A 13,029-nucleotide genomic window follows, 5' to 3' on the forward strand; every position below is an offset into this window, starting at 1 on the left:
AGTAGCCTTCCCATCTTTTGTGTTTTCCGTTTTTCATAAACAGTTAGAGCTTTAGGCAATATGTTGCTCTCTGGTATTAATCGGTTAACCGTTTAAAGGAAAACGGTTTACCGTTTATTTCCGGAATTACATTTTAAACCAAATTTTGCAGAGAATCTTGTTCTAATTTGAAAGTCCATTTTTTATGAAAAATGAATGGAATGATTATTAAGGCTTTCGTTTATTAAGGAATAGCTCCAACATTTTTATCAAAAAAATATTTAAAGTTTGTTATCATCAAAATCAATATTATTAACATATTCATGTTAACAGATGGCGTATGAACTAATCAACATATATTATGATTAGGTACATTATTGCTGCCAATTTAAAGTTGAAATATAACATTTTAGCTATCAATTTTGACAATTTAATATGCAAGTTTACAACTCTATATTGTCTTTGTACACTTTGTAATAATATCAATAGAATTGTAAGTGTATACATCAGAGGTATTATATTAGTCATTCAACAAATAAATAATGTTATAACATATGTGTATTTATTTTGAGAGACGACATACAAATGGTGGATATATAAATTTAATTAGATGTATTATACATACATCTGTTACTTGTATTACATTTGATGTATTCTAGAACTTCTCGTATTTGAATTTATCTATTGTCACTTTTTTCTTCCACCTTGAAACAATTGAAAACCTTAAGTCTTCATAGCACAACATTATTTTCATTATTATTTATATTGATTCATTTTTTTTTGGTTCTTACACTATTATACCCTATAATTGCAGTCAAAATTTTGAAATGAATACAGTTACAATACTAACAATTGAAAGCCTTAAGTCTTCATAGCACAACATTATTTTTATTATTATTTATATTGATTCATTTTGTTTTTGTTCTTACACTATTATACCCTATAATTGCGGTCAAAATTTTGAAATGAATACAGTTACAATACTAATATATATATAAAATAGCACATAAATATAAATAATTAAAAAATAAATGTAATAATGAAATAACATATATATGTTATGCAAATTATTTTTAATATTAAGTTGTTATCAGTATGACAGATTTTTTTTTAAAAATTAATTAATCTAAAAATTAATTTTAAAATTTATGCTAATATACACATAATATTAAAAAAATAAAATAGGAAATATTGTAAACAAAATACATAATATAAATATTGTAATTTGATTAAAATTTGAATACATTTATTTTAATAATATTAATCTATGAAACAAATGCAAATATTCTTGGATTATTAATATTAAAATAAATGCATCTAAAATTGGAAATAAATTATAAAATTTATTTATAATATTAAAGAATCTGATGGATCATTATTAAAATTATTTTAATAATATGTTTTAATATTATATATATTCATTATAGAGTTTTATTTAAAGCTAATTTTTGGGTTATTGTTATTGAAGGGTATATTTGTAAAAAAGAGATTTAAGTGATGATCTAGAAAACCAAGAGAATTTATGTTATTATTTACGAAAGCCTTAAGGGTGTGAGTGATTTTTTTTATTAGTTAAATAATTAATATCTTGCATTATTTTGAGTAGATAATAGTAGAGCTGGGTCCCATGCCCAAGCCAATTGGCTCATTGTGTATTATATAATTCAACAATTGGTTTTTGTTGAGATATTACTAGTAGCGCGTCGCGGTTTCCAACCAAGATTGGAGAAGAGATCTTAGTTACCTTTTGTGTAATCTTTGCTAAATATTAAAATAAATATTGTAATATTAACGTTTTAAAACAATTTCAATATTTAAAAAAATATTTTAATATTTTAATTTTAATATTTCAATTTGTTAAACATATCCTATTATATCTAAGGTAAAATTTATAATAAATAGAAACATAATATAATAATAAATATATGAGAATTTAAATTATTTTTAATATTATATGAAATAATATTTAATATTATTAATTTGTGAGATATATTTTATTAATTGTAAAATTTATTTAACCCAAAGATTTACTCAAAATCTTTGTAATAAATACAAATTTATTATTTACTTTATCTAAATGAATATAATATTTTATATGTTTAAAAATATTTTAATATTATTTGTCTAGTCAAATTAAATTATTTATATTATATTTTAATTAATTTAAAGATATTAAAGTCCAATTCTTTTAGTTACTATATTTAAAAAGTTTTATGATAAAAAAGGTATTTGGTGTTCTTTTTTAAAAACTTAGAGATTTAAATAACTATTTTCTTAAAATTTTAGGATGTAGCCGATCTTATTTAAATAAAATATAATCTTCACATACTTCCAAAATCTAATTAACATATATAATCAGGGTCCAGCTATGGTGCTACAGTTGTATGGTACCACAACTGGATCCAGCCTTTGGATCCAATTTTGGTGACAACTGTGGGCTAGATCCAATGGTTGGATCCAATTGTGGTACCATACAATTGTGGTCTCATAGCTTTGCCCATATAATCAAGGCCTGTGAATATAGAATTGTTATCCAAATTATGATGTATACAAAGAATTAATATTTCACAATCTAAGTTACGTTACTCTCAATTGCTCGGATCGATAGTGACGTGTTCATAATTCTCTTCACTTTAGATAATTATTCTCTAACATTTGCCATGATGGATTTCTTGGATTAACTAGTCAAAAGGCCTGGATAGATGGCGTATGAACTAATCAACATATTTTACAATTAGGTACATTAGTGCTGCCAATTTTAAGTTGAAATATAACATTTTACCTGTCAATTTTGACAATTTAATATGCAAGTTTACAACTCTATATTGTCTTTGTACACTTTGTAATAATATCAATAAAATTGTAAGTGCATACATCAGAGATATTATATTAGTCATTCAACAAGTAAATAATATTTATAATATATTTTTATTTATTTTGAGAGACCACATAAAAATGGTGGATGTATAAAATTTAATTAGATGTATTATACATACACCGGTTACTTGTATTATATTTGATGTATTCTAGAACTTCTCGTGTTTGAATTTATCTATTGTCACTTTTTTCTTCCACCTTGAAACAACTGAAAGTCTTAAGTCTTCATAGCACAACATTATTTTTATTATTATTTATATTGATTCAATTCTAAAACTTGAACATAGACCTTTCTTAGTATAGTCTATTTAAAGTTCAGCTCGAAAATCTGCTCCAAAAAGATAGAGAGAGTTACTCATAATTTTTATAATTTCTGTAAAAGTTTACAACTACTGCCACTCAAATTTTAGTGCTAGCAGCCATGGGCATTCTTGTTTTATCTCAAACAAGTGCTGTAGCTGCAATTTTAATCACCCTTTTAATCATTCTATACACGTCGTTTCTAGTTTCAAGAAATTTGCTTAGAAAATGCATAGGCAAGAAGAGAAGGGGAGCACCAGAAGCAGGTGGAGCTTGGCCAGTGATTGGCCATCTACACCTCTTACGAGGGCCAGAACCTCCTTACAGGGTGTTCGGCAGAATGGCTGACAAGTATGGACCAATCTTTAATATCAGGATAGGCAAAAATCCAGCTTTAATCGTGAGTAATTGGGAGATTGCTAAAGAGTGTCTCACAACACATGACAAAGTCTTTGCCAACCGTCCGAAAACTCTAGCTATGGAGATTTTAGGCTACAATTTTTCCATGTTTGTCTTCAGCCCATATGGCTCCTACTGGCGCGAGACACGCAAGATAGCCACACTTGAGCTTCTCGCAAACCATCGGCTCGAGAAGCTCAAGCACGTACGAGAATACGAGGTGAAGACATGTTTGAAGGAGTTATATGAGTTATGGCACAACAACAAAAGCACTAATAAGATGTTGCTGGTAGAGATGAAGAAATGGTTTGCGGACATCCTCCGTAATGTGGTTTTAAGAATGATTGTTGGAAAGGAGTGCAATTCAGTGGATAGTGAAAAATGGAAAGAGCTACTGACGAGATTTTTTGAAATGAGTGGTAAGTTTGTGGTGTCAGATGCCCTACCGTTTTTGAGACGGTTGGATATAGGGGGTGATGAGAGGTCAATGAAGAAGATTGCAAAAGAATTAGACGTTGTTGTTCAAGGATGGTTAGAAGAGCACAAGAGGAAGAGAGACTCTCAGGAGATTAAAAAAGAAGAAGATTTTATGGATGTCATGCTTTCGATTCTAGGTGATGCAGAGCAATATTTGGGTCGTGATGTTGATATAATCAATAAAGCTATTTGTTTGGTAAGCCTTTCCTAACCGACATTTTTTTTTAATTTTAATTATAGTCTGAGCACGACTTAATCACCTCTGCATTCTCTGCATCCACATGAGTGGATTATTCGAACTTAGAACTACTTTATCATGTTTTACTATTTTATATTTTTATTTTTAATGTAGACGCACTAGTAAGGTGAACTAATCCTAAACCTTAACAAAGTTGTTTCTTACCAATAGAACTAGACCTTACCTTAGACCTCTTCTTTTCACACAAGAAGTTTTACTAATTTGTACATAACATTTAACATAATATTCTATCTTTTTTAAAAGAGTTTACGGTCATAGTCATTAAAATTGTTGTACACATCATTCTTCAAGATGAGATTAACAAACAAGTGCAATTAATAAATTTGTAATATGTGAATTGATAATTTTTTAGTTATTTTATTTCCACATCGAAAGGAAAAAAAAAGGTGAATTAAATTGTCGATGAAATCATCATCCATTCATTATGTATCGTATTAATCAATTTGGACCTATGTTTGTTAATAAGTCATTGGTAATGTATTGGTAGATTTGACAGGGTGCATTGAATCCAATTCTACTAGTAAAATTCAAAAGGTGCAAAAAAAAAAAGGTGTTTAAGTCGAATTTTATTAAGTTCCATTGTGAATAATTGTAACATAAGAAAGCAAAACAACACCTTACACACTATCAATTTTGCAGGCTCTTATCTTGGGAGCAACAGACACCACAAAAATAACACTGACATGGGTTATGTCTTTGCTTCTCAATCATCGTGATATTCTAAACAAGGCTCAAAATGAACTCGATATTCAGGTGGGTACAAAAAGGCAAGTGAATGCAGAAGATATAAAAAATTTAGTTTACTTGCAAGCCATTCTCAAAGAAGCAATGCGTTTGTATCCTGCTGTGCCATTCTTATTTCCTCATGAGTCTATGGAAGAGTGCACAGTTAATGGTTACCATGTCCCTGCTGGCACACAACTTTTTATCAATGCATGGAAAATTCAACATGATGCAAGTGTCTGGGAAGAGCCATCTAAGTTTCAGCCAGAAAGATTTTTGACAAGGCACAAGGATATTGATGTTAAGGGACAAAATTTTGAATTGTTACCTTTTGGTAGTGGTAGAAGAATGTGTCCTGGAGTGTCATTTGCCCTCCAAGTTATGCAATTTACACTTGCTTCTCTACTTCAGGGATTTGATTTTGCAACCCCATCTAATGAACCGGTGGACATGGGTGAAAGATTAGGGTTGACCATGGAGAAATCTCAACCATTTGAAGTACTTGTTACTCCACGTCTTTCTGCTGCCTTCTATGGTTAAATTGATTATATATACATGGATTGAACAATAAATAAGTAACAAGTGTGTGGTGTCACATGTAGTGAGTTGTAAAGTCAATTCCTTAGAGATAAGGATGTACTGTGTGATGCAATATAAAGAAGTGATGAGTCATAAAGTAGATTCCCTATAGATAAGATGTAATGATTGAAATAATAAAAGGAGATTCCTTTAGTGCCTATAAAAGGAATTCCCTAAGAGTGTGTTGGATCATTGAGTCCTGGAGTCTTATAATATAGAGTTGTAGTAAGAATACTTGGATGAAACCTTGTATTCTCTCTTCCAGTAATAAAACCATCCTTTGTATTTTTTGTCTTTATAACTTGGTATCAGAGCCAATACTCTGTTGGTTAATTTTTATAAGCAATTACTACCAATGCCAATGTGCAAGTATACACAGCAAGTAATAAAGTGATGAGTATTCAAGATCGTCTCCACAGGGATTGATGTTACTCGAAATGCTAAAGCAATCACAATAGTGCAAATCAACTTAAGACCGAAACAACAATTGTCAAGTAATTCCTATCGTAATTAATTATCGCGAGAGATTTAAATAAAACAATACTGTAATGAAATAAACTAGGTTAAATGTGTCTAAGATTCAATTGAGATTATAGTAGTTGAATAATCAAACTCTCCTAATGGGGTGACTGTTGTTTATCAAGTTAGCACCAATTGTTACAACAACTGCTGCAACACTGGGCAGAATAAATATGCATCCTCAGCTATCGCATGTTGGAAGTCTCATACCTTTAAATCTATTAACAATGACCAGTTGCTAATATATTTATGGTACAACATTATAACCTTTAATCTCTCCACCCTACAAGGTGAACACCTATGTCTAGTGCGTCACAAATCTTAATTTCAAGTATTGCCCTTATGGGATTCAAGATAACTTAATCCAGGAAACTCGACTTAAGATCAAGTAGTACTCTAATAATATCCGCTAAGACATGCCCTTTTGCTGCTCTATTTTAACTGAAGCTATTAAATGGGTGGTCAACCGAAATAACAATTATATTCATAGAACCTACTAGAGTAAAATGCTACAACAATACCATAACAACATATAAGAACAGCCAAGAACCCATTGGATTATTTGTCACTCAACTACAAGTAAATTTAGTTCATATTTTGAATGAGAAAAATAAACATTAATATATTAATCTCGGAATACATAAAAACAATTAAAGGAAGAAGATAAATATAAGTTGAGCACAGTGAAAGACAAATCCAAATAATTCTGCACGATTCTCCATTTCATCTTCAGAGGCTGAAGGTGTTCCCATTTTTGCTTTACCCTTGTCCTTTCCCTTGCTCGCAAGGACTGGAATAGACGGTTCCTCTTCAAGGTCTTCCTCATCCTCTTCGTGAATAATGTGCTTTTTCTTGGTTTTGGACTGGGGTGGGATGGTTGGTTCCTCACGTTCTTTCTCCGAATTGTCCTCTGCCTCTGTGGGTGAGCTATCAGTCTCAAACTTGTCACCTTCGTCATCAGGTGGGTCAGATGGTTTAGTATTTTCTGATTCGACCTCTGCTTGTGGTTCAGTTGCAGCTTCTTCTGCTGGTTCATCTGTGGCAGTGGCTTCTTCACTGGTTTCTGCTGGAGCACCTGTGGTGTTGGTATCAAAATTATACTGCTGGAGCAGTTAATCAGGGAAGTTCTGGTGCGTGCGTTTCATGTACAGAGCAAATTGGTGTAGTTGGTTGTCCAAGTGCTGTAGATAACTCCAAAACTAATCATTTTCTCTCTGCTGAGCTTCTGCACATTGAGTTATACTGGTGCTGAGTGCCTGGATGGTCTGTTCTAAGCCAATAGCTCGTCTTGCTCTTGTTACAACAGCTAGTTCAGTGGTTGTTCCAGCACTCTCACCAACAACTCTCTCAATGGTACGTGTTGTAAAGGCACCATCAATATTGACATGGTCATCTCTGGCGTCAAGACGAACACCGGAAACTACACAAATGTTAGAGTGAAAGTTTTGCTTGCATAGTATATGGAATGAAAAACCTTATCCTTTCTTTGCCCTAATACTCCTCCCACAGAATGATCACTAACATCACACATCAATTCAAATGGTAAAGTCCAGTATGGGGATATAACTACTGGAGCAGTGATCAGAGCTTTCTTTAATTCTCCAAATGCTTGAAGGCAATCTTTGTCAAAGTGAAAAGGTTTGTTATGTTCCAGCAATGAGCATAGTGGTTTAGCTACTTTGGAAAAATCCTTGATGAATCTTCTGTAGAATCCAGCATGACCCAAAAAACTCCTAATACCCTTTACTGAAGTTGGAGGTGGCAGTTTATCTATTACCTCTATCTTGGCTTTGTCTACCTCAATGTCATTCTTGGATACCTTGTGACCCAACAATATTCCTTATTGCACCATGAAATGGCACTTTTCCCAATTGAGTACTAAGTTGGTCATCTCACATCTTTTAAGAACTTCTTCCAAGTTGTGTAAACAATCATTGTATGTTTCTCCAAAAACTGAGAAGTCATCCATGAAAACTTCTAAAGTCTGCTCTACCATATCAAAGAATATAGACATTATGCATCTCTGAAAAGTTGTTGGAGCATTATATAACCCAAATGGCATTCTTCTGAAGGTAAATGTTCCATAAGGACAAGTAAATGTAGTATTCTCATGATCATCTGAAGTTATAACCATCTGGTTGTAGCTTGAATACCTATCTAAGAAACAATAGTACTATTTTCCAGCAAGTCTGTCCAACATCTGATCTATGAATGAAAGTGGGAAATAGTCTTTCCTTGTGGCTTTGTTGAGCTTCCTGTAATCCATACATACTCTCCATCCAGTCACTGTCCTTGTAGGAATAAGTTTATTCTTCTCATTAGTTATTGCTGTTATCCCTCATTTCTTTGGAACACATTGAACTGGGCTCACCCATGAACTGTCTAATATTTGGTATATGATTCCAGCATCCAACCATTTGATGATTTCCTTCTTCACCACCTCTTTCATAATAGGGTTCAACCTTCTCTGGTGCTCCACCGAATTGCTGGAGCAATCTTCAACAGGATTTTATGCATGCATATTGATGGGCTTATCCTCTTTATATTTGCCATCGTCCATCCAATTGCTCTTCTATATTTGCCAAGCAAATCTAGTAGACTCTGTTCTTGACCTGCATCCAAAGTAGAAGAGATGATTATAGGGAGTATGTTGTTTTGACCAAGATACGCATACTTCAAATGTGAAGGCAACAGTTTTAATTCACGATTATGAGGTGATTCAATAGATGATAAAGTTGTTTTTACTTCCCTGTCTAAAAGATTCAGGTGTTCAATAAACCTGTTGTGCCTATCAGATTGCTTGTTGTCCATCTAATCTGTCTAAATTGCTGCAACATCTTCCTCTTCGACATCCTCAAAGCTGGTGACTTTGTCAAGTTCATTACTGCAGCATCTGTCCATTCTGTTTGCTACAATAAAATCAACTACACTTAGGACATTGTAATCTTCTACTTCATCAGGGTTCCTCATAGCCTCTAGTACATTAAATGTAACTTGCTGATCATTCACTCTCATGGTGAGCTCTCTTTTCTGTGCATCTATCAGAGTTTTTCCAGTTGCTAGAAAAGGTCTTCCAAGTATAATGGGCACCTCTTTATTAGCTTCAAAGTCTAGTACAATAAAATCCACTGGAAATATGAATTTGTCAACCTTTACCAGTACATTCTCTATTTTTCCTTCAGGGTATGCATGAGATTTGTCAGCTAATTGTAGAGTGACTGTTGTTGGTCTGCACTCCCTTACTCCTAACTACTTAAATACAGATAATGGCATCAAATTAATACTCGCTCGAAAGTCATAAAGTGCTCTGTCAGCATACCTAGTTCCTATAGAGTAGGGTATTGTAAATTTCCATGGATCTTTCACTTTTGTAGGAATCTTACTTTAGAGCATATGACTGCTTTCATGTGTTAAAGCAACAGCTTCAAACTCTCTTAGCCTTCTTTTTCGTGCCAAGATATCTTTTAGAAATTTCACATAATTTGACATTTGTTCCAAAGCTTCCACAAAAGGTATATTTATATGTAATTGCTTCAGCACTTCCAGGAATTTGCTGAACTGCTTGTCTTGTTTTTGCTTCTGGAACCTTTATGGGAAAGGTGGTGGATGTCTAAACTGCTGAGTAGCTTTAGGAGATATCAAACTTTGTTTGTTTGGTTTGGTGCAGGTTGTGGCTATTGGTGTTGCAACTTCTTTTTCAGCATGTTCTGATTGAATTTCCTCTGTAGTTGTTGTAGCTTGGCTCATGTAACCAGTGTCTTGATGGGAGGCTTGTTGTAACATGCTTCCATTTTGAGGTGATTTTTGTGCTGAATTGAATTTCATCTCATTTTTGGTCACATCAACTGGGGTATCAACATTATTTCCGGATCTCAAATTAATTACCTTGTAGTGTTTTTTGCTCTCTCTTCTAGGGTCTTCTGTGTTGCTAGGTATGTTTCCTTGAGTTCTGCTGCTCATTGTTGTGGCTAGTTGTCCCATTTGGTTTAGGTTTCTCAAGGATACAGATTGACTCTGCACAATTGCTTCATTCTTTGTAATGTACTCCTTAATCAGTGCTTCCAGTGAAATGATTGGATCCTAACTGATATGTTTTTGCCCTTGACTTTGTTAATGAAAACCAGGTGGTTGTGTATTTCTATTTTATCCATTTAATGCTGGAGCATTTCGATTCTGACTGCTCCATGAGAAATTTGGGTGTTGCTTCTAGCCAGGGTTGTAAGTATTTGAATATGGGTTGTTATGAGGTTGTCGATTAAAATTACCCACATAGTTTACTGAAGCTGGATTTCCAGGACAATTATCGAAGTCATGTTCTTCACCACAATATACACAAGAAAGTTCAGCAACTTGCTTTACTGTTGTTGGAGCAGATGTCATGGCTTTTACTATATTAGTCAATAAGGTTACCTGTGCTGATAAAGCTGTAATTGCATCTATATTATGTACCCCTGCTGACCCTCTTGTTGTTGGTTGCCTGGCTGAAGGCCACTAATAATTATTATTGGCAATTCTCTCCAGAATTTCATAAGCTTCAGTGTAAGATTTGGATAACAGGGCTCTGTTTGCTGAAGCATCCACTATTAACCTTGTACTCGGATTCAACCCATTGTAAAAAGTTTCTAATTGAATGCAACAAGGTATAGCATGATGAGGACACTTTCTAAGCAATTCTTTGAATCTTTCCCAAGCTTCGTACAAACTCTCATCTTCAAGTTGATGGAAGGAAGTAATCTCATTCCGCAACTTTGTATTTTTTATCGATGGGAAATATTTCATTAGGAATTTATCAGCCAATTCATTCCATGTAGTGATGGAATCAGATGGTAACGAATTTAACCATGCTCTTGCTCGATCTCTTAAGGAATAAGGAAAGAGCCTCAGCCTTAAGGCATCTTGTGTTGCTCCAGCAATATTGAAAGCATCACTTACTTCCAAGAACAATTTAAGATGGAGAAGAGGATCTTCATTTGGCAATCCATTGAATTGACCAACTGTTTGTAACATTTGAAACATCACTAGCTTCAACTCAAAATTTGCAGCTTTTACTTCAGGTCTGATGATGCCAGGGTGTACAACTTGAGGAGTTAACACAACATAGTCTCTTATAGCTCTGTCTCTGTCATCAGCCATGTAAATAATATTGTTATTGCCTGGCTGTCTCCCATTAGCATGTTCATTCTGCTCTTCTTGAATGTTGACTGGTTGTAAGGGCCCGTGAGGATTCAAATTCCCCGCATCCTGCAAATTATTCATGCTTGAAATAGTCTTTGAATTCCTTTGTTCTCTTCACAGTCTCCTGACAGTCCTTTCAATCTCAGGATCGAATTGGAATACAACAGATCTGTCTTTGCGCATGCATGTACCGATCTGTAAATAAATAGAATGAATCAAATCAAATTTGGCGCTATCAAGATTTACTTCACACTTCAAAAATAAACAATCAATCTCCGGCAACGGCGCCAAAAACTTGTTGGTTAATTTTATAAGCAATTACTACCAATGCCAATGTGCAAGTATACACAACAAGCAATAAAGTGATGAATAATCAAGATCTCCTCCACAGGGATTGATGTTACTCAAAATGCTAAAGCAATCACAATAGTGCAAATCAACTTAAGACCGAAACAAACAATTGTCAAGTAATTCCTATCGTAATTAATAATCGGGAGAGATTTAAATAAAACAATATTTTAATGAAATAAACTAGGTTAAATGTGTCTAAGATTCAATTGAGATTATAGTAGTTGAATGATCAAACTCTCCTAATGGGGTGACTGTTGTTTATCAAGTTAGCACCAGTTGTTACAACAAGTGCTGCAGCACTGGGCAGAATAAATCTGCATCCTCAACTATCGCATGTTGGAAGTCTCATACCTTTAAATCTATTAACAATGACCAGTTCCTAATATATTTATGGTACGACATTATAACCTTTAATCTTTCCACCCTACAAGGTGAACACCTATGTCTAGTGCGTCACAAATCTTAACTTCAAGTATTGCCCTTATGGGATTCAAGATAACTTAATCCAGGAAACTCGACTTAAGATCAAGTAGTACTCTAATAATATCCGCTAAGACATGCCATTTTGCTGCTTTATCTTAACTGAAGCTATTAAATGGGTGGTCAACCGAAATAACAGTTATATTCATAAAAACTACTAGAGTAAAAGGCTACAGCAATACCATAACATAAAAGAACAGTTAAGAACCCATTGGATTATTTGTCACTCAACTACAAGTAAATTTAGTTCATATTCTGAATGAGAAAAATAAACATAAATATATTAATATCGAAATACATCAAAATAATTAAAGGAAGAAGATAAATATAAGTCAAGCACGGTGAAAGACAAATCCAAATAATTATGCACGATTCTCCAATGTTGCCAAAACAACACTCTTCAATTATGATCTTTTTCTTCTTTCCTTGTAATTATTATAATGATAATTCCCTTACTGCCTTTTTATGTGGTGCATGCCTCCCTTTTATATTGCAAATTAGGGTAAACAAAAGCCCATGAGCGTGCATGCGTTAAATTAGGAAACATGCGCTCTCCCGCGCCTAAGTTTTCTCCCACATTGCTCCCAGCTTGCTACAGCACAGGTTGCTCTAACATCCGCAACAGCACTGCATTATTCCCGATTGTGCTTTTCTTCTTTTGTGGCCAACTTCTTTCCTCCTCTTGCTCATCTAAATGTCTCGACTAAAATGAATGTTTATGCAAAATGTAACCAAAATGTAATAAAAGCACTTATTTGTTCTCTAAGTGATCTTGATTCAAGTCTAGAATTGATGTAATAACACTTATTTCCTAGAGTTATCATACTCCCAAAAGGAGTTTCCTAAGCCTTTCTATAATAAAGTATGCTCTGTGGTCGCCGTCGAAAAGGATCTTCCACAACAGAAACAAT

General features: G+C 33.6%; 1 protein-coding gene and 1 non-coding gene across 2 annotated transcripts; both read left to right on the plus strand.

Moving 5' to 3' along the window:
- The first annotated feature begins 3,168 nt into the window (after positions 1-3,168).
- On the plus strand, positions 3,169-5,880 carry LOC102630214 (cytochrome P450 CYP82D47-like). Its single transcript, XM_006471438.3, has 2 exons — positions 3,169-4,228; positions 4,931-5,880. Exons 1-2 carry the CDS (start codon positions 3,278-3,280, stop codon positions 5,552-5,554), a joined length of 1,575 nt encoding a protein of 524 aa, XP_006471501.2. The 5' UTR covers positions 3,169-3,277; the 3' UTR covers positions 5,555-5,880.
- A 4,874-nt stretch (positions 5,881-10,754) lies between these two features.
- LOC127902925 (small nucleolar RNA R71) lies at positions 10,755-10,862 on the plus strand. Its single transcript, XR_008055563.1, has one exon. It is a non-coding gene; the product is annotated as a small nucleolar RNA R71 (small nucleolar RNA).
- Positions 10,863-13,029: the final 2,167 nt, after the last annotated feature.

This window comes from Citrus sinensis, chromosome 5 (genome assembly GCF_022201045.2).
Source record: "Citrus sinensis cultivar Valencia sweet orange chromosome 5, DVS_A1.0, whole genome shotgun sequence".
Lineage (NCBI taxonomy): Eukaryota > Viridiplantae > Streptophyta > Magnoliopsida > Sapindales > Rutaceae > Citrus > Citrus sinensis.